Source organism: Falco biarmicus, chromosome 2 (assembly GCF_023638135.1).
Source record: "Falco biarmicus isolate bFalBia1 chromosome 2, bFalBia1.pri, whole genome shotgun sequence".
Lineage (NCBI taxonomy): Eukaryota > Metazoa > Chordata > Aves > Falconiformes > Falconidae > Falco > Falco biarmicus.
This window is the reverse complement of record NC_079289.1, coordinates 9763539-9790492: the sequence shown is the minus strand read 5'-3', so window position 1 is coordinate 9790492 and position 26954 is coordinate 9763539. Positions and strand designations below refer to the sequence as shown.

The 26954-nt window shown below is 40.8% G+C and overlaps 1 protein-coding gene across 1 annotated transcript in view; it reads left to right on the top strand.

Annotated features, from left to right (window-relative positions):
- Nucleotides 1-26954, top strand: part of LOC130145190 (metabotropic glutamate receptor 5) — a 156139-nt gene that overhangs the window by 93772 nt on the left and 35413 nt on the right. Inside the window, exons 3-5 of the mRNA XM_056329765.1 lie at nt 4570-4816; nt 9968-10136; nt 13669-13795. Coding sequence (XP_056185740.1) covers nt 4570-4816; nt 9968-10136; nt 13669-13795 — 543 coding nt within the window. The remainder of the gene's footprint in view (nt 1-4569; nt 4817-9967; nt 10137-13668; nt 13796-26954) is intronic.

The following is a 26954-nucleotide window of genomic DNA, read 5'->3' as shown; positions in this document are numbered from 1 at the left end:
AGGAAAAAACATGCATATTAGCTTATGTACTCCAGTGGCAGAAATTTCCTCAGCTGATATTTAATGCATGTGACCATATTGCCACCTGAATCCTGTATATATAGATTCCTAAATGATCTATAGAATAAATATTTACATACTTATATTTCCCATGAAATCCAGGATAATTTTACATTCATTTCAGAGATAGCACAATAATATTGAAAAACTCCAGCCAATAATAAGCCCATTGCATTAAGCAGAGGAAAACCAGGAGGGTAATGAGAAGTAGTCCTCTTCCTGAGGAATATTTAGTCTAAAGAAAGATGGCAGATAAACACAGTTGAAAGGAATACTACTAGTAGATGGGAAGCTGAAGGATGAAGGGGTTATCTGATTTGCCAAAGAAGGGACAGGTTTTGTCTATGTTTGTAGCCAGAAATGGCAATATGACAATAAATCTGGAACTGCCTCAGGATCTCACAGCTTGGAAAATAAAAGGATAAGCCTTTATTTACTTACCAGAATTACTTGGACAGGAAAGATAAGGGAATACACTGAACAGAACCGAGGGATCTGTGCACGTGCTCTAACCACTGAGATTCCCTCATTTCTCAGAGAATTCCATGATGTTTGATCATTTATGATTGCAAGTACTATTTTATTTCCTCATTAAGTATGATTTGATTCACCCTGCATTCTTCCACTTGTTCATCTTAATTACAGGAGGCAGAGTTTTTTATTTCTGCAGTAATTCTCATGGTACAGTGTTAATATTTATTAGTTCTGAGCTACTGCAGTACAGATTACTTTCTGTAATCATTTGGACATAATCACCAAATTCAGCATAGATTCATAAACAGGTTGATATAATTCTAAACAATGTTTGTGGGAAAATGAGCTACGTCCTGAAAAAATTGCTCAGTCCAGCCACAGAAAAGGTACTTCAGCCTGTCAAAATTACAATAAGAATCAATTGGAGACCTATGAAATGCAGCTTTGTACGTGGCCCATGCACATTGTCACCTGCGTACCTCCAGCTCCTGCTGTCTGCAGCATCCTGGGAGCAATGCCGAGTCTGATTGCAAACTCTGTGAGCCAAGAAAGATTCACAGCTCAGGGGAGGTTTATTCTAAAGTGACTGTAGCCTCATCCTAAGGTTTGGACACCCACTTGCAGCTGTAGTGCATTAGGTGCTTTGCTGGGGCACTTTAGTTGGTTTAGTGTCTTTCATAAGAAATTTGATACATTACCTCAAAACTGTGATGCCCAGCCCAAATAAAAACTAAATAAGCAGGAACGATTTGGAAATCAGCTTTGAAAGCCCACACCTGAACTGAACTAAAACGCGAGCATGTGCTGCTTATCCCTACATGACAACTTTAAGCAACATTATGCTGGCTTTTTCCCAGCCCACAGGAAAGCAAGACATTAATATTTCCTTCTTTGCAAATTTTTCTTATATGGGAATATGCAAGATGGAGAAAAACAGATCTTTTATAGATATGGGGTTTTTTTACTCTAATAGAAAAGTATTATATTATGGGTGTTACAAACAAGCATATGGGTTACAGTCTGTGGATATTTGTTCTCTGCCCAGCAATTATGTAGGAACTCCTCAACTTCTATTAGATCTTTTCTTTATTCTTGATCAAAAGTTTAAACTATAAATTCAATTCCATTGACATTACTGGCATCATCATCATTAAATTCATCTGTGCTACCTCTCCATCTCATGGTGACCTGTGTCAGGAAAGGTTCTTGACTGAAGACAACACTCGTGTATGAATTGAAGAACATGTGTTCAAACTTCAGCAAGAACAATAGGCATTAACACTTCAGTGGACAATGGTTTTAAGGCTACCTAAATCATACTTGTTGCAGAGACAGATTTAAAATATTTTCAGGGGGTTGTTTTTTGTTTTTTTTCTGATTGAGAAACTACCTTTTAGCTTGTGTATTCACCCTTCCCTTAAAATCAATCGTCAGATCACTGAGGTAAATAGGGTTACTTATATGCTTCAAGTCTGATGTGCCTGAGTACTTTGTGAAATGCGTTGAAAAATATTTTCAGACTTCACTCCTTTTTCTAATACTGGCGTTTTTTAAGACCATATTGCAGTATATTAAAGAGCAAAAGTTTTCTTTTGTCTCAGTTTTTGAGATGTTCCCCTTAACTACAGAGTCCTGAGGTCCTGTAAACAAAGTGTCAGACTTGGCAGGTTGGATTTGCCCCTATAGAGCAAAGCAAGGCAGTTAACATCTTGGGGAAATGCTTTCTCCAGCTGCAGGAAGTATATTAACATTCTCACAACAGCTAATTCCCTCACAACTCCATTGACAATTGCCAGCAGCTTCTGTGACAAGCTAAGCAGCCTCATTACAAATCATCAGGTGAACTGAATGAGGTTCAATGTTTAAAGGAAGTCATAATAATAATTCTGTAAAATTGAAGCACAAAGCCCAGTGTTCCTGTAAGAATTAAGTTATTATGTTTTTAAACAATCATACACAATAAAGCAGCTGAATATTGTTTCATAAAAAAATACTATTGCTGATGCAAATCTGATTCATTCTAATGGCTACTATAATTAACTGCATGGTTTGTGAGCTGTTAATTTTGAGGATGAATAATTGGTTAAACCAGGTTTTGTGTATTGTAATGTAATATGCTTGTTCAATTTTCCACTTAATTTCAATTAACATGGGTTTTACATGTACTCCACTGTTGCAGTTTTTATGCCTATTATTTTTAATTAGGAAAAAGCAATACCTTGGTAGAACAGAAAAAATGAGCAACACTGTGGTTTGTTTCCAAGGTTTTTTTTCCATTACAGATATTCCAAGCTCATATCACTTTGCTATACAAAATGTTAATCACCGCTCCTGAGGTTGACTGGAATTGGGAGTGCCAGCTCCCACATGAAAGAGAACGGGAAAATGGATCTCTCAGTCCCCTCATTCACTTACTGACCTCTACACAATCATTTTCAGTTCAAACTATGTATTTTTGCCACCCTTCCTGACGTTTTCAGTGCTCAGAAATGTTTTAGTGATTAGAACTGTGTGGTGATCTGCTTCGCTAATGGAAAGGGGAGTTTGTAGAGGGACCTGTTTTATGATGGGATCAGTCACCAGCTGGACATTCTTACTCATCTCCACAAAAGGTGCTCAGATGTCAGACTGGATGCTGGATGGATATTGTTAAACTAGATGAGTGCCACTCTCAGGGTCAGATATATTAGTCTTCATTTATTTCAAGAAAAAAACTGTCTGTATGTCAGTCTTTTTGTGGCATAAATTACTTCTCACACTGTGCTACCCCTGCAGGTGTAAGCTCCATCCCTGCCCCTTGCCAATGTCTCTATGGAAGACACTGTCTTACAGAGTGGACACAGAAGGTTGTTTGCATTTGCTTTGCTCCTAGATGCCCACATGTGGGACTCCCTAGCTCCTAGGGTTGGCTACTTGACTGATAAAAGGAGAGCAAATGTTCTACTAGAGCTCTTTCATTGTCCTCCCTCCAGAGCCAAACCTTTCCAGGTGTCCGACATATTCCCAGCACCGTTGATGCAGTTGCTTTATGTCTGGCTCTTTTCACTGCCCCAGTATTAAAGATCTGGTGGCTGGAGTGCAGCTGGCAGCTTTGCTAATGACATACGAGGCAGAAAACCTCCAGCCTACTCTTCCTTAGCTGGGATGGCACTGCCAACGGAGTGAATCTGTGTCATTAATAACACCGGGTTATAAAAAAACGGCCTTCAGGGTGCTACTCAATGTACTTTTATAGTGCATTTCACAGAAGCTTAAATAGGAAATACAAATCCAAGCACTATGTTTTAAAAGCCAAACATCGTAAGGTTAACCAGTTTTGGCTAAATGGAGTCATTGCCTAACCCGCATCATCAAACTCTTCACAGACATTTTAATGCATCCATCTACATTGCATCATTGTCCTCACTTCGTAAATATAGAGAGGCAGGAGAGACAGAATCAGAAGAGTTAGTACAGAAACTTCTGGTGCAGTAAAGGAGTTGTGCCTAGGTAGGTCTGTCTGCACAGGATGGGTTCCCATGTCTCTGAAACAAAAGTCTTGCCTACAAGGTCGCTATAGAATAGACCCCATGTTAGCATTTATACTTCAACAAAAGATTTGTGAGGATCTGGGGAGATTTCTGCAGGTGTGGAGAAGTACTAGATTCCCCAAAACATGTTATAATGATCATAAATCATGCTTAAAAAAAACCCACATGGAAGAGAAGGCAAAGGAAAATAACGTATGTGAGGTGTGGAGCTACATACAGAGAGAAAAACAGCAGCTGGATAGTAAAACATCTGAGGGGAATCTCTTCTTTCATTCCTTTATTTTTTTTTGGGGGGGGGGGGGCGGGGGGTGGGTTGTTGTTGTTGTTTGGGTTTTTTTTAGCATGGTTAGTGTGTGTACCAGTAAGAGCATCTGCTATGAGCTGTTTAAGACACTGTAAAAGACTTTTTCCACCATTCATAGCCAACCTACCAACAGATGTCTGAAGGGCTGACTGTATTTCAGCCCCACGCACTAACCACCCACTCTGCGCTGTTCCCTGGCAGGCCAGATGACCCTGAGGACGCAGCATGTTCAGGACTCCAAGATGGGCTTTGTGATCAATGCAATATACTCGATGGCATACGGCCTCCACAACATGCAGATGTCACTGTGCCCAGGCTACGTGGGCCTCTGTGATGCCATGAAGCCCATAGATGGTCGGAAGCTCCTGGAATCCCTCATGAAGACAAACTTTACTGGGGTCTCTGGGGACATGATCTTGTTTGATGAGAACGGTGACTCGCCAGGAAGGTAATGTTGACATTTGTCAAACTGTTTAATACCAGACATACTAACTGTTCGTAGTAGATGCATGTGGGCTTGACACCAGAGCTAAGATCTCATACTTCTGTTTTCACATTTCCTGACTTTCTGTGTAATTTTTCCAAAATAACTCTTCTTTTTTTATGTACATTTTTTATGATGTTTAAGGTTAAAGACATGAACTTTCTTCATACAATCTTCCTGCATGAATCTGCATTTTCATCTGTACCATTTAAAGGAATTTGCTCTCACTAAAAATCATAAGACCTTCAACTTCATGTTGATAGACCATGACAGCTACCACAGCATTGCTCTCTTTGGATGTTTAAATCTATGTGAGTGAGCAGTAAGTAATCACAGCAGACATAGTTCTTTAATAAGAAAGGTAAAACAGTGTGAGAAATAATTTACTGATTTGTCTGGGATTTTTTTCCCATCAGAATTATTAAAAATCTGCTTCCATATCTTCCAAATAAAGCCTTGCATAACAGACTAAACTATTAATTCATACTGTGCTGTTATAAGCCAAATTGAATTTAAATAAAACTTCTTTTGCTGTTAACTTTGCTGTACACATACACCTATGAATTGTAAGACAAGTTTTTCTTTTTCTATGACATATATGCAGTACCCATATAAATGCACATTGAAAAGTGTAATGATTTTTTTTCTGGGTTTCTGCCTACTGAACTCTCAGAAGATGAAGAGCAAGTGTGATAGCATTCAAAGTATAATTTTTCCCTGTATTTCAGTTGGTAGATTCCTGCCTTATTCACTGCTTTTGCTCCAGTTTGACTGAGGCATCCCTTTCTGTCTACATTATTGGCAAGATTTTAAACATCTTTATGACGGCATTGTATAAACAGATGACTAGAAGGAAAATGGTTCATCCTGTACACTCATTTAAATTTTGCCCTCTCCCAATAATGTGAACAGAAAGGAAAGCATTAACTTCTGAGTATGGGTAGGAAAAGGTAAATCCAGTGGTAAAAATATTTTGACATTTCAAAAAATTCCTGTAATTTCAGAACTGATTTGTTAAAATTTTATTTCATTTGAAAACCTGGAAAGTCAGCGTTCTCCCCACAGGAAAGCAGGACAGCCACCTACAAAAGCAGACTGTTTCTCTGGAGACACAAATTTTCAGACTCTTCAGACTCAGACTCTAAGGAGGTGCACTGTGAGCTGGTAGGAGAACTCAGACACAAACTGGCAGAAACCCAGGAAAATTTCAGATGGAAATGTATTTTCAGCACTGTTTTGGTGAGCAAGGCTGTCTTCCGCTAAACATTTCTATTTTTACAAATAGCTGAATTCTGAAGAAAAGTGCTCAGTCTGGGTTTTTCTGACCAAATTATTTTAAAAAGACTTGTCCCAGACTTCTCTTAAAGGGTTCCTATTTGGTTTGAATGGTGCTCAGTTGCAGTGGACTGCATCCTACCTTATTCCTATCTGTTTCATTCATATCTTGCAGAAAGACAGAAGACTGCTACAAATAAATGATATGTGGCATGACAACACCAAGGTTAATATCTAAAAGTTGCAAAGAGATCTTTAGCTTCAGCTTTCCTTCATGTTGGCTTGCCTAACAATACCGATTTAATTCAGTTTGTTGCAAGGAATTTAATTGAGTGTCTTGGGTCTTTTTAAATTCAATTCTAAAAAAAATGAAGGAATTATGTGCGGTCATTTGCTCAGTCACAGCAGGGACGTTAGTGTTTCACTGATGAGCAGGGGTTATGCACCTCGGGGTAACACAACTTTAAGTAAATCCAGCCTCACTGGATTTGTGTGAGATGCAGTAGGAATCTGTCAATTCAAACTAACGGACTGTGTGTGGTGACAAAATGTCCATGGAGTTTGTTTACTTTTGAAACATAGTTCTTTATTCTCTCTTTTCCTACAATAGTCGCATCATTAAATCCAGTCTATGTGCTTAAATTAGACAACACTGAGTCAAAATATAATTTTTCATGGTTAAGAAGGCTTTACAGGAAGGTCCATCTCCAATGCCCAGGTTTTGAGTAGTTTATAGTCTTTTGAGCACTGTCAAACACTATTTGCAACAGCTGGGAGATAGTGCAGTCATACTGGAACAACACCTCTCCCCTGGTCACTTGCATTTGTAGCTGCATCTTCACTTTGTAAAACAGAAATTTAAATCCTCACAAGTGTACCCCTGTACCCTGGTGGCAGTGTTAAGCAGGAAATGAGAACACAAAAAACCTCTCTGACCTAGATAGCTCAGGATTTTGATGTATAGCAAAAAGGGTTTGATATTATGCAACAGATGATTAATCCCACAAGATGTCCTGAATCCTGGTCCTATTCCAATGCCCTGTATGTATATGTTGAACTTTAAGCAGACAGACAGTCTAGTGGAGGGCTTCATCTAGGTCAGACAGAAGACATGGAAAAACCCAAATGAGTATGGAAGGAACAGCCGTGATTTCTCAGGAAGATAACGGCTATCTGTAAATACTATCAAAACTCCAAAGAAGAAATTGAGAAGGCAGGAAAGGGCAAGGAAAACAAGATGCTGACGTTTTGGTTGTGCTACCAAGAGAATATGGATTCTCGGCAACTTCATGGCACTTCTGTTTTGAAACAAGTATTTTGCACTGAGATTAGGGCAGTGCTGGAAATATGCTGCTGCACCATCTGGTCTCTCCTGTCTTAAAGTGACAATCTGTCCCTGTGGTATCTCAAGGAAGTTCCAGGGAAACACTGACTCATGAACTCCACTATAGCAATGGACTTACTGTGTCTGGCTACTACTATCAGTCCACCAATGCTGTTCTCCACAAAGAGAGTGACAACATATTGAGACAATAGTTTATTTAATTTGTTAGATTTCTTTCCGGTATTCCCCTTGGGATGTATGCATGGAACTACTACTGGAGGGATGTGTGGTTTAGGTCCTGTGGCCTGTTAAGCATTGGCAGTACTGTCATTCATCTGCCCATGAAACTCAGAACTGACAGCTTTAACAAAGCAAGACACAGAGGAGCGTTACAAGGTCCTGACAATACTGACTAAAGACTCCACAGGGGCTTCTGGGCTAACTTTTTGGTTAATCCGTTTGATCCTTGAACAGACTGTTACTATGCATGTGAATCTCAGAAAAAAAATGTCAGTTTATAACTGTGCATAAAAGCCTGTTTATTTGGTTTGTGCATGTGTTATCTAGATTCAACTCATTTGTGTCAGTCTGGAATTCACATCTCCAATTTAGATGAGGTCATTCTCAAATCCATGGACGCTTCCTTCCTCAGACAGGGTGGAAAGTGAAATATTCCAAAATCCAGGAGTACCAGAAACCTTTCTTCTTAGCTGTGTTGTTGCTCGTTTCCTCTTCTTTTGGAAAGACTCAAGAGTCATGTGGTACCGGTAATATCATATCACTCATTCAGTCAGGCTCCACTTCCATTTTCTTTCACAGGTTGCTTCAGGCCTAATCCTGACCTGTGTGTGATTTTGACATCGAATCCCTGCCATAGTTTCCCCACTGTAAGTTAGACTTTGTTTCCTGATGCAAAGCATCCTGAAATCCATGGATGGAGAGTATTATAGAACAGTTCTACTGTAAATTATCAGCATGGGAAAAAATATTGATGCTAGATATATTATGGCTACTGCTTGTCAGTCTTAAAAGTGTTCCTTCAAAACTTACGGGAGATACTTGGGTATCTTAGTTAAGAGATGGATTTAATGAGCTGGTTCTTTTACTTATCTGTACATTGGACTTCACAAATTACACTCTGAAAATACCACTCCTAATCCAACCCTGTCTGTATGCTTTGCTTGAGGACTAATCTTACGCCTGCTGCAAGAAAAAAGTCTTTTTCTTCATGAGCCAGGCGGGTTTTCTAAACCTATGATTGTGCTGATCTTCTCAGTCTGTATCATTTGCTTATTTTCCATCTATGAATTTCATGTTGCTTAGTCAGATTACTGCCAAATCCACTAAAGACAAGGTAAAGAAAAGCATGGCATCATCACTTCAGGAGCTGCCCAGCTTTCCAAACATGCCTTACAAGTAAATGCTAAAAGAACTGGCCTGTAAGGCAAAAGGTGGCCTGGTGTTCAGCATGCCAGTAGGAGGCTAGTGAGTCCCACACACCTCCACAGTCCTTCTGTAAGACTCTGTGGGAGCTAAAAAGAAAGTAGGAGGAAGAGGAACATGAAACTGAGAACTCTGATCAGCTCTAGCTCTGCTCTTAACACTTCTGTCCCCAGATAATGAGATGATGTGACACAAAAGCAGCCTAGGACTGAGGCATCAATACTTTCTTTTCCACACCATCCTGCACAAGGAATTAAATGTGTTCTGATCATGGAGGATTTACATCAAAATGAAGGGAGTTGTATGGATGGGAGAGAATAACATTTGCTGCTGCAATGCTATAGAAGAAAAGGGGGAAAAAAAAAAAGGCAAGTCTCGATTTTGTTCTTCAAATGCCTGGACTACAAGCTGCCTCTTGATAAGAATATCTCCCTGAAGCCTGAACAAGTTCCAGAGTCATGGGCTCTGTGCCTGAAGAATGATGCCTGACCCCTCTCTGGGTGCAACACCAAATTGCATCTTGCGGTCTTACAGCGCAGGACATTTCTTTTGATCCCACAGACCTAGGTTGCTTCTGCCTCACTTTAGGAGCTCAGATGTCTTCAGGCTTGCTTTCTCCAGAAAGGAATAAGCACCTGCAAACAGTGAGGAGCACTACAATTGCCACTGTAGGTTTAGATTTCTCTGCATCTGCTATAGAGGGAGCCTAGGACAGCTAGGGTTCCCTATGCGGTTGTTTAGAAGCTTCAGTGCTGAAAGCTACACAGGATGAATCCTGTCCGGCTCATTTCATTGTTCTCCTTAAATAAATATAGTCATTCTCAGAAACTCAGTCACTTAACCCCAAGTGTTCAGGGAACTTTCATTGTGATAGAAGAAAACAAATGAAATTACAAAGGAAAAGAAAGATTATAATATCACAAAAAATATTGGGAGACACTCAAGGGCAAGTATAATACTTGAAATTTTGCCTTTTTTATTTCAGCAGCTTGAGATTGACTATATAGTGTTCCTGTAAACATTTCGTGATGTTCTCTTCCACTCAGCTATGTCTCCCTTTTGTGTTTCCAAAGATATGAAATCATGAATTTTAAGAAAATGGGGAAGGACTACTTTGACTATATCAATGTTGGCAGCTGGGACAATGGTGAGCTGAAAATGGACGATGATGAAATATGGTCAGAGAAAAATAATATCATCAGATCTGTGTGCAGTGAACCCTGTGAAAAAGGCCAGATAAAGGTAAATATTTTCTTCATTTACCTCAATCGTGGAATGCATAGCCTTGAAATCTGAAAGCAAGTGTTTCTTGACTCTTACAGGGAGACAGTATCCCACACCTTAAAGTCCAGACATGTATTTTGTTCTTACTCCTATCATAGTCATTATTTTCATAAGTTGCCATTTTCTTGTACTCCTATATCTGTGAACGGCTGACTTTTTTATCCTTATATTCCAAATGCTTTAGACCAGGTATTGTTTGGGGGGTTTTTTCTGCATGTTTTTACAGTATGATTCAGTGGAGTGCAAATCCCTGACTGGGACTTGTCGGTACAATTGCAGGTAAATTATAAACAATAATTGCTACTATTTCAGTGCTAGACATAGACAACTAGACTGGAACATTATTACTCAGACCTTAAATCTGTGGTATTATCACAGAATATCAGTAACTACCAGTACTGAGAACTTCAGGAAATGTAGGTAACATTTGTTTTTAATCATACCTGGTTTACTGTTTCTTTGTTTCCCAGGTTTTACATTTTTCCTTCCTCCCTTTCCATGTTCAAGTAAGGAGGGTCACATATTAATCTGTCACATATTAATTGTTCTTTATTATTCTTCAGCATCCCATGGCACTTACTGCAGAACAGTTAAAATACTGCAAGTCCTTAGCTTACCTTGCAGTCATTTATATAAAAGCCTGTGGACTAAGAGGATGGGCACAGACAACAGACTGAAAAAAAGAAACAGCTGTAATTTCTGACATGTCTCACCGGCAGCTGGGTTATTTTTCCCCTGTGTTAACATGGCATGCCTGCAAAACTGGGAAGCAGCTACGTGGAGGGGCTGGTGGGAGGCTGACCATGCTCTGCAACACTAAGTGAATCTCTTCAGTCTGAGTTTCCCAGAGTTTTGGGACACAGTCAGCATGTTTTATTCACTAACTGGTCTTTGTAGAGTTAGTAAGTGAGTTTCATCAGACCAAATGTCTATGTCTTCAGTGTAGGTATATACAGCTATATCAGATTTCTCAACTTTCTTTATAGTCAATGGAAACAATACGTTATTCCAGATCAGGAGGCATCTCATCCTCATGTAGGCTTTGAACACAATTAAGATGAATCTTGGTGTCAAAACGTTTCTTTCTCTTCACTGATTGGAAAAGGCACCTAGCCAGGACAGTTGGTTCGGATGAGAACATACCTTCTGCAGACACATAAAGAAAGGTGGTGTGACTTACTCTCGCAGTAGCTAAACAGGGATTTGATGTTAGCCTGCTCCAGCCAGAGTTACATATGTGAGAGGACAGAGATGGACAAACCAATAATAACGTTGGAACTGGGCGGCTCCGAGTTCCTTTATGATCTGTCGCCACAGCACAAGTGATGGGAAGTATCCTGTGATCTTCATTAACGCAGTTTCCTTCCACCTTCTGCCCATGCTCTCAAGGATTCTCCCAGGAGGATTTTTCACCATGAATACAATACATCACACACTTAGACACATGCTTGAAGTTCTGTGTCTGAAATATTCTTTATGCTTCTCATTAGGGTATTGATTATATTCTTCACAGTCCTTTATCTTCGTGGTCTTCACAGATGATGGGGAGAGCCTGACCCTGCCAAGTTCTGTGGTGGAATTCTGTGGGACTAAGTCATTATGCAGGAATTCGAAAGATTCAGTGTAATGATATATCCAACACTTAGCAACATTTGGTACATTCATCTGAAGTGCTTGATAAAATCCAAATAACCTAACTCTATACATCTGAAATAATGTGAACATGCTATTATTTAGATAAACAGAGGTTCAAAGGATTGCCCAGATGACAAGGGGAAGGGAAAATATTTTTTGCTTTAAAAATAATTATTTTTATTAAAAGGGATAGAAAAGGTTGTTTTACAGTTAAGTGCTACAACAAACAATTGTTCAAGAAATTAAAACTAAGAGGATGAAGAAATAGCTGACTAAGCAATTTAATACAGAAAAGTCTAACCTGATTCTGAGTAGTAGAGTAGTAGAGAACAACTATTTTGATTCCTAGAGAAGGATACATAATGCTTCTCTGGATTAACCCCTAGTTAGTGATGGGTAAGAAATGATCACTGTACCAAGTTTTCTGACAGATGTGCCAAATTCCAAGTATTTTATAGATTATGTTGATTTGTTGAAAAGTTTAACAGAAAAGTATAAATTAATTATTTTGATAAAAGGTTTAGGTGCTTTGATAACACCATACAGTTTCTATTTTGTCATTTCATTTTCCTGAGTATTTTGTACATTGTAAAATTATGGATTTTTATAATGCATTAAGTTTACCAAAATACGTGTCCAGTAATTAGTACAAGCTTCCTAAGAACTGGTTTTCTAGTTCAAAATGAAAGAAATCCCACGATGCAAATAATGCTGATAGGCAGATATTTTGCTTTGCAGGTAGCTTTAATCTCAACATGTGCAGAGCAAATCACTTATGCTCCTATGGCCTTTCTGCCAGTTTAGCTATTCAGGTGTAGCTTTTTTCTTTTTTCATAGCCTACAATTTTAAAAACACCACCAAAAATTGAAGTTTTCAAGTCCCCATATTTCTGATTAATATGATAATTTACACCTTTTTCACTGCAACATTGCAAAGAGTAATCCAGTTCTTTTTGATCATACTCCTTTACATTTTATTTATTAAAATTGCAATAAAGACATCTGGCTTTGAAGCCACCTTCTAAATTCATCATTACAAAAGATACATAAGTCAACCTACTACTTATGCTATAATTGGGAATTTCCTTTTATAAATTGTTTGGGAAGAGTAGAGAAGCTGGGAATACTTTATTTCAAAAGAAAGACATATTGAAAAGAAACACAGATGTTTTCAGTGTGCAGAGATGATAAACAAAGATCCTGAAAAATCTGCATCTCAATCATGAGTGTGCAACAACATTTGGCAGTAAATTATAAAATGAGAAATCGGGTCAGATGTTAAAATAGATAAAGATAACATTCTCACTCTTAAATGTTAATTAGAAATGAAATACCTAAATAATACTGGAAAAGGCATGTTCAGTTTGATAGCTGGAAAAAATCAGTTTTAACAAATCATTCACAACTGGGTGAAGAATAATCACATTATCCAAAAATCTTTGGGTAATGAACCCTTACAGAAGTAACGCTGTTGACATGACTCCCTGTATGGACCACCATGGACTGAATTATGTGCTTCGAGTATCATGGACTGGCTTCTGTAGGCACATCGCCATCTATGCAATTTAGAGTTTTGTTAATTATAAGAGGGGAAAAAAACATCTTATTGTCATTCTACACCTCCACTTATACTTCTGTGGAGTCGATGTTTTCTCCTGGTACATACATGATGGGAGAACTGAGAACTTGTATCATATTTTGTATAAGCAAACATATCCTGAACAGGAATTCCCTTTAAAATAAAACTTTTAAAAAACTCTATCAAAAATAACAAATTAAAAAAAATTAGATTAGCAACTGGGGCAGCATGAATGTATATTTATGCTGCTAAACTAAATGTCAATTTTTGTCTCAGGTGATCCGTAAAGGAGAAGTGAGTTGCTGTTGGACCTGCACTCCTTGTAAAGAGAACGAATACGTATTTGATGAATACACATGCAAAGCCTGCCAGCTCGGCTCCTGGCCCAACGACGACCTCACAGGTAAATGAGTTGTGGCTGTGCTTATGTTGTCAATGAAAATATTAATCTGCTGAGCAGATGAACTCAAGTGAGTTTCAGTCAGTTCGAACCCAGGGATAAAGCTGAAATTTTAACTGGGGCTGGTATTTGTCTGCTCTCCTCAACCTGATCCGGGAATCACTGGTGTACTTCAGCTGCCTTCTAAAGACCTGAGTTACTAGATCTAGAAATAAAAAATATAGTCCTGGTTTTATATTCAGCCTTGTTCTAACATCTAACTGGTGATGCAGATCTCATCCTTCCCCAACCAGGCTGAGAAATTCAGGGAGATCCAATTTCAGAGTTTTATTTTCTTCACAAGCAGGTACTAAAGAATCAAGGGATACTTTCTTTTTAATCCAAAAAAGTTATGAACTAGTTGCTGTAGTTACTACTGTTAAATGCACAAGTGCTCCAAACAGTCTTAGGTTTGCATTTTTGTCTTTGTTTGCATCTTTGTTCACCAGAATCTGCTAGACTACAGGGCTGGTGTTCTCCTTGCTGTGGTGTAAATCTCTATGCTCTTGCAAAATATCAGTTTGGCTACTTTAGAGATAAACCACTCCAACACTTGTATCCCACAGCCTCTCTTCTCTATGACTAATAAACAGAATTCAAGTATTCAAACACTCAGAGCACACACCACTACAGCGCCCTGTTCAGAGATCAGGTTTTCATTGTGCCAGGCTCTGTATAGACAAAGGAAGAAGAGACAGATTTTTTCCAGAAGAGCTCACAGACTTGGTTTGCATATAATTCTTGTGGATTAGGGGAGAAATTTTTGAGGTGAAAGAGAAGGAAGACAAGGGGAAAAACAGTTGGCTGAATGGATTTATATAAGTGGAAGTGTCAGTCAAGGCGTGGCCTATTGACAGATTTTTATATATAAAGTTAACCCTTTCATGGTACAGAATGTTGCATTGCTGTCATATATGACCTAGGGTACCTAATTATTGCGAAGTAATATCATTTAGCCATGAAAGTGATGGGACATTTTTCAGAAAATGTAAAATGTGGAACTTTCCATAAGAAAAAAACCTTTTAACTGAGAAAACTGAAACAGCAATAAAATGGATTTGCAAGTGCTCCTCCAGTCTCACTCCCCCAGCCCTGCCTCCAGGGCAGCAGCAATCACCGAGCAAAGCCTTCCCCTCTATGAAAAGCTTTCTTCTGCCAGAAGAATGGAGAAGGGGAGGAAAAGAGACTTGGCTTCACATGTCCTCCAGAGCAGCATATTGGCGGTGTGGAATATGCTCAGGTTCACATCCCATCTAGGTCATCTAGAAGCCTCCAAAGCCCATGTTGCAGGGATCAGGCCACTGCACCAGTCTGGTCAGTGCAAACAGTCAACTCTTCAACCACTGTGGGTCTTGTACGAGATGTTGGAGATCCCAGTTCATGCATCTGTTTTAGTGAGCATCTGAGGTTTTACCCAACATAGATCAGCCAGAAAAGGAGCTCATTTAGGAGGGAACTGGCTCCAAGTACCTCAATGGACCAACAGAGGACCCACTGCCGAAACACCAGCAATGGGATCTGCCCATTGACCCGATGAAGTTTGGGTAATCAGCCTGTAAGCATCATACGTAAGGCAAAGTGGAGCAAACAGCCACCATCTTGGCCTTTGGGGTCTGTGCTTTGAGCCGTCTTCCCAGGGCATGCAGGTCTCCATGCCTCAGGCAAGGCATCAGTCTGGGCTTGTGGGAGGATTTACCCTCTGAAAGTCTTACTTGGCCTTCAGGATGGAAAAGCGGGATAGGGTGGCACCTCAAAATCTCTTATAGGATAGGATGGATGAGTCAATGATTTTTCACCCAGCCCTGATTGTTTTAAAGGCAAGTAGTTGTCTTCATAGTCAAGAAAGTTGCTTTTTGTATTACATGAGCTTCTACATTTTGCAAACTATTCATCTGGCTTTAGACATGCCTTTTATGCCTTTATAGGGACCAAAGTCAATACGCACACAAAACAACCCCTCAACATCAATGCCAAACAATGTTCCTCAGGAAACCTAACCCTCGTTCCTCAGCCAGACACAAATTCAGCAGGAGCTATTTGGAAACTGACACACACCCCCCGCCCCCCTTGGCATCCATGAGCACAGCTGACACAATATGCACTCCTGGTAACAGGACACCCATCACCATGGCTTCACAGCTGTGTATTCCCCACCTAACTTACTATTCACATGATGGCTGGATCTTATTTTATTTATTTTTAAATCAAAACCAGATTTTTAAAAGTCTATTACCGGCTTATCCATACAATCTATTGAGCTGTATTTCTAATGATCATATTTATTGTTCCAACTTTTTCAGCTTGTAAAAAACTGCCTCTGAGTCTTGTTTACAACAGAAGATTTAGTAATAAATGAGAATTAAAAGTAAGGAGAGGGAGATGTATTTTGTATCCTGGCAAGGAAATTTCCCCTCAGTTTTATAAAGCATACACCAGTCTCCTTGAAATGTCCCTACATCTGATACTGCAGCAGCTTATGTCTCTTTGCGGCTTGATAAAGCCGTATCTTAGGCAATGTCAGCTCCACAAGGCTACACATATAAAAAGCTCATTGGAATAAGTCTTCCTTGCATGATCACCTTCAGATGAGAGTCCTGTAAATATATCAGCCACGTGCCTGAGAAGGCTTTCAATGTGGAGCTGCACCTCAGTGTTTGCCAGAGATCTGAACTGGATAAAAACATTTTTGGAATCCTTTCTTGGCTCACACAACAAAACATTGCTCCATCTTTCTTATGCTCAATAACCAGCATCAGTTTTGTGCCACAAACTTCACTATATAAAATGTGTAATGGCAGGGATGTTGCTTACAGAAAAGAAGAGAGATTAATGCCTTTTTCAGTTACCTGTGGAATATCAGATTTCAGAATTCAGGTGCAGGAGGGGAGAAGACATAAAGGATGTAATACATGTAGGAAAACAAAGTTATTCTGAGAACAGAAAAATACATTTGTGTTCTGAAGTACAGAAAGGTACAGGAAGCCCAAAGGTAGTGGGAAAGACAAGTGAGAGGAAGAGTTTCTCTTGATTAAATCAGTGACTGTAAAAAAATCTCCACCTAGAAGTGAAGCTGAGGTAGGAAAGGCAATGTTTAGCCACCCATATTTTATTTCCCTCACAAATGCCAGTTTCATTGCTTATGCATAAACACCCCCCAGGGACCAGCCGCCTCCTTGGATAAAAAAACTAGTCATTCTCTTCCTTTTCTCCAAATTTATCTGTATCATCCCAATGTGCGCCTCAAGTAATTTTCTTCCTCCTGGTTTAGTATCAAGATGTGCTTTCCAGTCTACTGTTGCTCCCCTCCTTCCCTATGCATTGTGTTAGCAACATCCACACGTTACACCACCACACATCAGTGCGGGCAGTGTGGCTGAGCCACATACTCAATTAGAGCAGGAGAAACGCACAGGTTTAAGTCCAGAAGTATACACCAACCTCTCCCTTACTCTTCAAATCCGTTCTTTACATTATATTCACAGTGGAGAGAAGTAGATGCCAGGCATGTTTAGATACAAATAAAGGGATTTCCTTAACACTGGGGACCAAACCTAAATGAAATTAATTTTTCAGCAGCCTGATGAGAATGGCTTTTTGGTTCTCCAAAAACCCAAGCGACTTGGAGGACATGGACTTCTGCATTCAGAAATGGTGCCTTGAAAGGACCAGATAAGTTTTGTTCAGCATCTCAGAGCTATTCCAGTGGATACAGGAACATCTTGGTACACTTATCACTAGTGTTTAAGGACATTTTTGAGGGGGGAAAGAGGCAATTATCTTGCTGTCATTCAGGGACAGCATAAAAAAAATAACAGAAACAAAGTTTTCTTTAGTGGCCTCAGGGACTGCAAGGAAAGTAGATGATATTAATTTCAGTGACACTTGGATTATCTTCAGGCTGTATTGACATTTTTCTCGTTCTCTGTGTACTCCAAATATGCTGGCTATTTGATTTTCTTAATTGGATTCCCATGAAAATAGGAACTGAAATATTTTACAGCTCTTGAAATGTTTTCTTTGCCATTCAGGGATAAGATTAAATATCAGAAATACGTATTTTTACTATAGATACAAAAACGGCTTCACCTAATAAGGTACAGTAAGCCCCGGATAGCAGCATCATGATCTTGTCTGCCTGTCTGAAGATGCCAGATAAGAGCTGGATTATCCAAACAGCCCTGAAACAGAAAGGACTGAAAAAAGGGCATCCCCACATCCAAGTGACACAACAGCCATTTCAACGAGCTCTGACAACACTGATGCTGTATCCCATTTGGCTTGTACCGACCTGGATTCCTCCCTGAGTAGGGAGATGACTGCCTCCCTCATCCCGAGGGCATTGGTCCTACTGTCAGTGAGAGCTGCAGAGAACAGACAGTGCTGGAGGCTGCTGCTGTCTTGGCTCCAGGCACCATCTGGTACAGCCCACTGCCATGGCTCATGCAAACCACCTGCAGGGCCGAGGGCAGGGGTGATGCTCAACAGCAGATCTCAAGGGATCCCCACCAGGGCTTGGTGGGCTCTTCCTGCAGCGTGTTGATTCAGGCTGTGGCAAAAGCCCCAGAAGTCTGAGGCTTGAGTGTCTTGTAAGACTGGATCCTGCCCCTACCCTATCCCCAGCAAAAAAGTAATTCATCTCTTGTCCAAAATATTTTAGATGGTAACTGCTTGTTGCCATCAAACTGCTTTCTTGCACTGTTGCTTGCAATGAAGTTACAGCCATTGGCAATTTCAGCAATTGCCTGACAGTTGTAAGCATGAGGCAGAACACAATTTAGCCTGTGCTGACATTGAATTTGCTGCTGAAACATTACTAGGACTTTGCTTTTGAACATAATTGGTAAGGCTGTAATTCAAACTGAGGGTAGAAGAAGGACACAATTTTTATCTGGCTGTTTTTAGCATTATAAATGCATATCAGCAGAGATAACATTCAATTTTCACCCTGATTCTCTGCACCCTGTATTTCTCTTTCCTTTTTATTTCTTATTCTGTGGCATATGAAGGCACGGACCCCAGGTGAGATCCTTTATTGCATACATAAGTGCTGGTTGTATACAATCACTTACCCACCCAAGTTCTGCCCTGGAATGTGCCTACGTGCAGCAAAGCACCTTTGCAGCCACTTCACGCTCCTCTGAGCTGTTTGCTCCCTCCATGCTCACCTGAGGAGGTCTCTTCTCCCCAGACCAGGATTTAAGCTGTGGGAGGCTTTGGGCAGCCCCTCACTGCAGGCAGGTGTGCACAGAACTGATTTGCAGGTGAGCTCCCAGAGCCAGATTCAGTGCCAGTTGCTTCCTCACTACATTTTAAGGCATAATCACTGCAGCCTGGCACCCAGGCAGCGAACAAAGCCTTTTCTTTATCCCCACATCCAGGGCTCGGGAGCAAGCAGCAAAAGCCTCCACAGATTTCAGGAAGAGCCTTTACATTATTCCAAATGAAATGTAACCATTTCCATAAGTACATCTTAGACCAGCTTCTTGGAGAAAGCAGATAAGGATGAGTTAAGGGTTCAGGTGGCAATATGACAACCAGGATCACTGGCTGTCGTTTTGTCCCTTCCCTTGTTGCTGGATTTGTGGACTTCTCTCAATTGCTTGTTCCAGGTAAGGTGTGGACTTCAGCTTCCAGTACACCTTACAACACAAGTCTCCAGCATGAGCCACACAGCACCTCAGGCTCAAGGTTGCTAATTCAAGAGTGCTGAGCTCAGCATTCAACAGCTTTTGGAGGCTCCTGAACTGGGTGAAGAGGGACTTGCCAACAACACCAGAAGGATCTACTTTTAATTGTGCCTTACATTATGGAAAGTTTGCTGAATGTGACATATTCTGAACAAAACATTTACAACACACAGCCAGCATTTTTTAGTGAAACTTAAATCAAAACATTAGAGCTAACATAAGGATGGACCTCATTGCTGCAATTCATCAGTTGTTCCAGTCCTTCTGCACATTTGTGTAATTAAGGAATCATTCCCCATGTGGTCACAGAGTAATTTTAATGTATTATTCTAAGGTTCATGGCCTTGCCTTTTACTGCAATGCAGAGCTAGATCAGTCCATTTGAGCTACTAGGGGCTTAGGCTCCTGAGCTACAGATGCCCCAGCTTTCACGGTTTAGAATGTGACTGATCCCAACTCCTGCCCTGCAGAGGTAGCAAAATAAACACATGCATAGTCCCCAGCTGCATCCATTGACTGTGAAAATCCACTGATGGCTTCAGTAAATGTGCCAGCCTGGGAACTACAGCAGCTAAGAAGCCAGCACATGGTCATCTCTACATGCCCTGCCACTATAGCAACTACAAAATGTCCCACCAGAACAGGACAAATAATGTGTGACCATAATAGTTTACCATAGTACCAGAACTTAATGCTGAAATGTTAAAGATGTCCTCTCTCACTGCAGTTGGTCCACATTCCATGTGGAGGTCAGGACTGGTTTCTCACCCAGAACTTTGGAGAGCGTAATCTTTACTTTTGCCTTGTCTGTTTGGGTAATAAGTTGGGATTTTATAAATTTAAAACTTAATATAAAAGCTACTCTGTCAGCTTCATGTAGATTTTTATTCTGACTCCTACATTTTTGTATCTCAGATCTCCATATGTGAAACCCTAAATAACTAATAAAGATATCCCTTCTCCTATCTTTTGGGATTATAAATGGGGAAATATTCAGAAACATTAATATAAAATATCTAACAGCGTAACATCAATACACTTTGAATAATGTGTGCCAAATCCTATGTGGAGACTCATTCACAATTAAGATGTAGCTAGGTTGTTAATTAGGTTTCAGCCTTGTTGTTTGGACTTCTGCTATCTTTGGAAGGGTCTGTGAAAAGTTTCCAAGAAAACCAAGTCTTTTGTCAACAGGTTGAACTCACTGCCCAGGATGCCAAACTTACCAAACCAGCAATAGTTTTCTTCCAGTATTAGTCTCCATGATATTCAGTGATCTCATGGTGTTGACTTAAGAGACCTCACTAAATTCCCTTCACTTTTCAGAGTGCATTTTATTCACAGGCCTTAGTATGTCATGTTTACCTTTGGAACTAGTTTAATTCTATGTTTTATATTGCCTGCCATGAAAGGGATTTTCAGTGCTAAGCTAATACAGCTTTATGGATGCTGAAGGCATGGTAAGGTCTCTTAGGCGTCAGGGCTATAATACCAAATTAAAACAGCGTCAAGATCAAAACCCCAGAAAACACAGACTGTAATACAGCGCTTCATATCTGTGAACTCTTCTCCCAGATTAACTAATTTTAATGCAATATGAAAGATCAGAAATAAGTGAAAAATTTACCTCTACAGAGAGACTTCAGGGTACTAATACACCTATGGCAGTGGTCAAGCCTTCAAGAGCTTCTCCTCTCCTTGTGTATGGCACAATTTAGCCCATCCCTGAATCAGCCAGATCTTCTTCCAAAATATCAGATTTTATTTTTTTTTTCCCAGAAGATACTTATACACCCTTATCTGCAATTTGTTGGTGATTTATGATGTTCCTTTTAGAAAACCTTTCCCTGGTGTGTCAAATGGGGCACCGATTTCTTCTATCTGCTTGTCTTGTTATTCACATGGGTATCTAGTACCTTGCTCCTGCTGGCTACGTTTCTGGCTGGAGGAACACAGAGGCATTTTTATGTCAATTTTACTGGGGCTCCAGTCGCAGCAGCAATGCTCCCTTGAGCACAGGGTAAAACAACTCTACACCTGCTCCAAATTGGACTGGCTCCTAACAGCCTTTTCCACAAGCCAAGGATTGCCTCAGCACACTGCACGGGCCACAAGACAAGGCTACTGGCTCTGTTCCCCTGGAGTTTCTGAGCCAGCTAGGAGAGAAGATTTTCCAGGTGCTTGGAGGTGCTGAAATGTAAGAGGTGGGCTGTGGGGCAGGATCTTGTCCAAATGACCATGGAGCATACACATATTTGGGGAATAGGAATGAGTTCTTCTTGTATTACCATTTTTCAGCTTTTGCCTTGGCATAATCCTGGCCATCAACCTAACCTGAACACTCCCAGTGCTGTTTTTCATATTTCTTTTACTTGATCTAGTTGTCCCTTTCTGCAAAGTGCCATTGTCAGAACCCATTAACTGCAAAGCTATTATATGGGAACCTCACCAATCATTTCTTTATGAAGACTACCCAGTCCTTAAATCTTAATTAAGGCATAAATTGTTACACAGTTTTGCATTCTCCTTGTAAAGTATACTCAGTGATGGGGGGGGGGGGGGGAAATGGTACAAGTTTTCAACTGTTTTCTCAGGTATTTTATTAAGAGAATGTAAAAGGAGTAATAAAGCAAGGAAAGCATGAAATAGTCTGAAACTAATGAGAAATGCTTGGTTATGATTCACTTCTACTGCAACATTAGAAACTGAGCAATATTCAGCCCCTATATCAATGTCTGCATTTAAAGGCCAGCTGTCAGATAAATACCCTTTCTCTTCAGATTTCCTGTCCAACAATATACAGTAGTATTAGAAGATGGAAACGGTTTGTTTCCCCAAAACATTAATTACATTTTGGCAAGATCACAAATAGATTTAGAGGTCGTATACTCATAAAACTTCTTGGGGAAGAGCCCACATCTGTGTATACCAGAGTATGCTTTCTGGTTTTCACCCTTCTTCCACCACTCCCACTGGTTTAAAATGTTGATTTTAATAATGTGATTCCTGTGCTACATTAATCTTCATGAAGTCAGAATGAAATAGTGTCTCCCTCACAATGAATAAGTAAGCTCTTTGAATCCAAGAAGAGTTAAATAGGCATCAACTAATGCTATGAGAGTGTTCCATAAAAATCTAGATGTCTTTGTTACATTAAGACATGGCAATAATTTTATTATTGCAACAGAAAACTTTGCACACTGAAGCAGTTAAAATATGGATGGCAAATTATTCTGCATTTAGTAACCAAGAGCACAATTCTGTTACACTGCAGTGACTGCAAATTTGTATCCTTTGTTTGCACTTATGTCAAAGACTTGTTGACCCTAATCCTTCTGATTTTTCTACTTTCTTTGAGAACACAGACCTACCTGCTTTGTACTTTTGCCACACCATCTATTGAGTATACCACCTTAGTGTAGGTATTATATTTTTGATGATATTTTATGTAGAGATATATGATGATATATTATGTAGAGATATAGAATACAGAAACACTGGGGGAAGAGAGGAGCTAAGCTTAATATATACCCATACCATTTCATGATATGATTTTTACCACTGAGAATGTCAAGTGGCAGATTTGGAAAAAATTAAGCCCCAGTTAAAATAAAGAAAAAGGCAAAAAGTAGATCTTCTGTGTAGAAATTACCAGATTTTGTTCTCCTTTGCTTCTGCACATGGCCTTTGCTTTTGCTGTGTTAACTGCCTTTATATTGACCCACAAGTTTTCCCATCTTCTTTTCTCCCTGCCCTGTCCTGTTGAGGAGTGCAATGATGGAGCAGCTTGGTGGGCATCCAATGCAGTCCTTTTTGGCATCCAGTGTGAGGTTTGAGACAACAGCAGTTTTGTATTGTGTGCTATATCTATAGTAGTAATTAAGTGGCAAGCTCCTGTATAGGTCATGGAGTATCTTGGCTGCACTGCTTCCCTCTTTATTTTGCTAAGCTGGGGAACATGTTAATAGAAATAAAGCCCATGTGCTTTGTCCTGGCATTGGTGGCCTTGCTGTGTGGGGGAACTATCATTTGAAGACGATGAGGGAATACATCTTCCTCCTCCTAACCAGGACTGATGTGGATGGTTTTATTATGTAGGTTCCCGAGGTCCTTGGTCACTTTTACATGAGCTGTTTAATACTACTAGTTAACACTATTAGCATATTATGGGGTTTATGGAAAGTAGTATCGCCCTGGTGTAAGGGAAGACAACTTTTGGGTGAGGCGATACTGAAATGTGCCCTAAGGCAGCCGGTCCCAGGTTGGCAGTGTGTGTGGAAGGATTTGAGCAGGTCTCCACGGTGGATGTCACCTCCCATAACCTGGGACGTTATACCTGAACAGGCAAGTGACCCTGGCAAACTGACGTGCCATCTGACAGAAGGGTGCTTTGCCTCCCCCAGTGAAAACCTACACCTTCTGGCACTGCACTGGGGCCTGGCCTGGGCCTGTCGAGCCACAGCCCAGCACTCTCAGAGTGGTTAAGGCAGGGACCCAAATAACAGCTACAGCAATTGCCCCAGGAGTGAAAAAGAAAGCATGGACAAGGAAAACAATGGGTCCATACTATCAATTAGTAAGGAAGGAGGAAGAAGAGGAAAGTTTTGATAAAGAAACCAATCCTTCCACAAAGAAATTGAAGGAAGGAGTGAGAGAATTCAGACAAGAAGTGGAAACTCCCAGGTCCCTGACCTCATCAGAACTTTGAGATATGTAGAAAGATGACAGCCGCCAGCTCGCCAGCTCGGTGAGAGGATTGCTGCCCAGCTGCTCCAGTGCTGGGATAATGGCATTGACAGTCAGCAACTGGAAGGCAAGGAAGCTCAACAGGTGGAATCCTTTGCTAGAAACCAGGCATCTGAGAAAAGAACTGGGAAAGAGGCAGCAATTTGTAGTCTCTGGAGACAGCTCCTCTCAAGTGTGAGGGCCAGATGTCTGTTCAAGGAAGATCTTGAGAACTACCAAGGAAAATAGACTACTGCAGATGAAGGCATCCAGTACCTGAGGGAATTAGCAGTGCTGGAAGTCATCTACAGTGATCTAGGCAGTGATGAGGTCTCCAAAGATCGTGAGGATGGCCTGTGCACACAGGCCATGTCAATGAAGTTTATTCAAAGTGCCCCAGTGCCATATTCTAACAGCTTGGAAGCAATGTATTGCCTGGATGTGGATAAATGAACTGTGGAGAGAGCGTCTTCTTGGCTGCAAAACTTTGAAGAAAATCTCTGTATCTCCTCATCCCTATAGGCCAGTGCCTTGGCTATCAGGAGCATCCCAAGAAATCAGACCTCTCTTGGCCCGGTCAGAGGGAAAGGGAGCCCTAGGCCTATGCCATGTGGAGCACTGTAGTTCTTCCTGCGCGACCAGGGGGAGGACGTGAGGAAGTGGGATGGTGAATCCACCTTTAAGATGGAAACCAGTGTATGCTGAGGTGGAATTCAGCTATTAAGAAGGGACTACCCAAGAAGACCATCAGCTTAGCTGCTTTAGAGACACAAGAAGGCAACCACTGATCTCCCAGACACAGAAGAACGGAAATCATCTCCCTTGACCTGGATGACGGGAATTCTGGTCTGGCACTGCAAGGATCAAACAGTGAATAATCTGACCAAGAACAGGAATAGAGGGTCCCTGCCTTTGGACCATGTGGATTTGATGACCTGGCACACCAGACCCGCTGAAGTATAAGGCTTTTATAGACACTGGTGCACAGTGCATGGTGATGACATCAGGGTATAGGGGCACAGAACCCATCTGGATCTCTGGAGTGACAGGGGATGCCAAGAATTTTCTGTATGGGAGGCTGAGGTGAGCTTAACAGGGAACAAGTTGGAAAAGCTCCCCATTGTGACCAGCCCAGAAAGCCCTTGTATCCTTGGCATAGACTGCCTCAGGAGAGGGTATGTCAAGGCCCAAAGGGGTACCGATGGGTTTTTGGTGTAGCCACTGTAAACACAGAGAAGACCAAACAGCTATCTACCCTGCCTGACCTCTTGGAAGATCCCTTCACTGTGGGATTGCTGAGAATTGAAAAACAGCAGGTGCCAATTGCTACCAGAACAGTGCACCGGCAGTAATATCACACAAACTGAGACTCCCTGGCTCCCGTCCATGAGCTGATTCATCAACTGGAGACCCAAGCAGTGATCAGCAAGACTCACTCATCTCTTAATAGTCCCATATGGCCAGTGCAAAAGTCTGACAGAGGGTGGAGGTTAACAGTAGACTATCATGGCCTGAATGAAGTGATGCCAGCATGGAGTGTTACTGCATCAGACATGTGAGACCTCTGGTATGAAGTCAAAAGAGTCAAAGACAGCCAAGTGGTTTGCTAAAATTGACATTGCCAATGTGTTTTTTTCAATTCCTTTGGCTACACAGTACTGGCTATAATTTGTTTTCACATGGAGGGCTGTCCAATACACCTGGAATCCACTGCCCCAGGGGTGGAAGCACAGCCCTACCATTTGTCATGGACTAATCCAAACTGCACTGGAAAAGGGTAATGTCCTTCAGCATCTACAATACATTGATGACATCACTGTGTGACACAGTAAGACAGAGGAAGTGTTTGAAAAGGGAAAAAGAGTAATTCAGATTCTTCTGAAAGCTGGTTTTTCCATGAAAAGAAGGTCAAGGGACCTGCATTGGAAATTCAGTTCCTGGGAATAAAATGGAAGGATAGATGCTATGGATGTGGTTAACAAAACAGCAATATGTCTCCAGTAGCTAATTAGAAGGAAACACAAGCTTTCCTAGGCCATGTGGGGTTTTGGAGAATGCGTATTTCAGGTTATAGTCAGTTTGTGAGGCCTTTCTATTGAGTAACCCAAAAGAGGAACTATTTTGACCTGGGTCTTGAGCAAGAACAAGCCTTTGAGTATATCAAACAGGAAATAGCTCATGCAGTAGCTCTTGGGCCTGTTCAGACAGTACCGGCTGTGCAAACTACTTAACACTGCAGCTGGAGAGCATGGTCTTGCCTGGAGCCTGTGGCAGAAAACATCAGGAGACATCTGAGGTCAGTCATTAGGGTTTTGGAGCCAGAGATATCAAGGATCAGAAGCCCACTACACCTCGACTGAAAAAGAGTACTAGCAACATATGAGAGGTTCAAGCCTCTTCAGAAGTTGTTGGTACAGAAGTATATCTCCTCTTGGCTCCACAATTGCCCATGTTGCAAAGGAAACATCCCATCTACACATGTAACCACGGCTACATGGAGTAAGTAGGTAGTGTTGATCATGCAACAAGCTCAAAAGGGGAAACCCAAGCACCCAGAAATCCTGGAACAGATGGACTGGCCAGAAGGCAGAGATTTTGGAGCATTGCCTGAGAACATAGCTTATGCTTAAGAGGCACCATCATATAATGAGTTCTCAGAAGGTGTTATGCTTTGTTTACTGATGGATCCTGTCATGTGGTAGGAAACCATT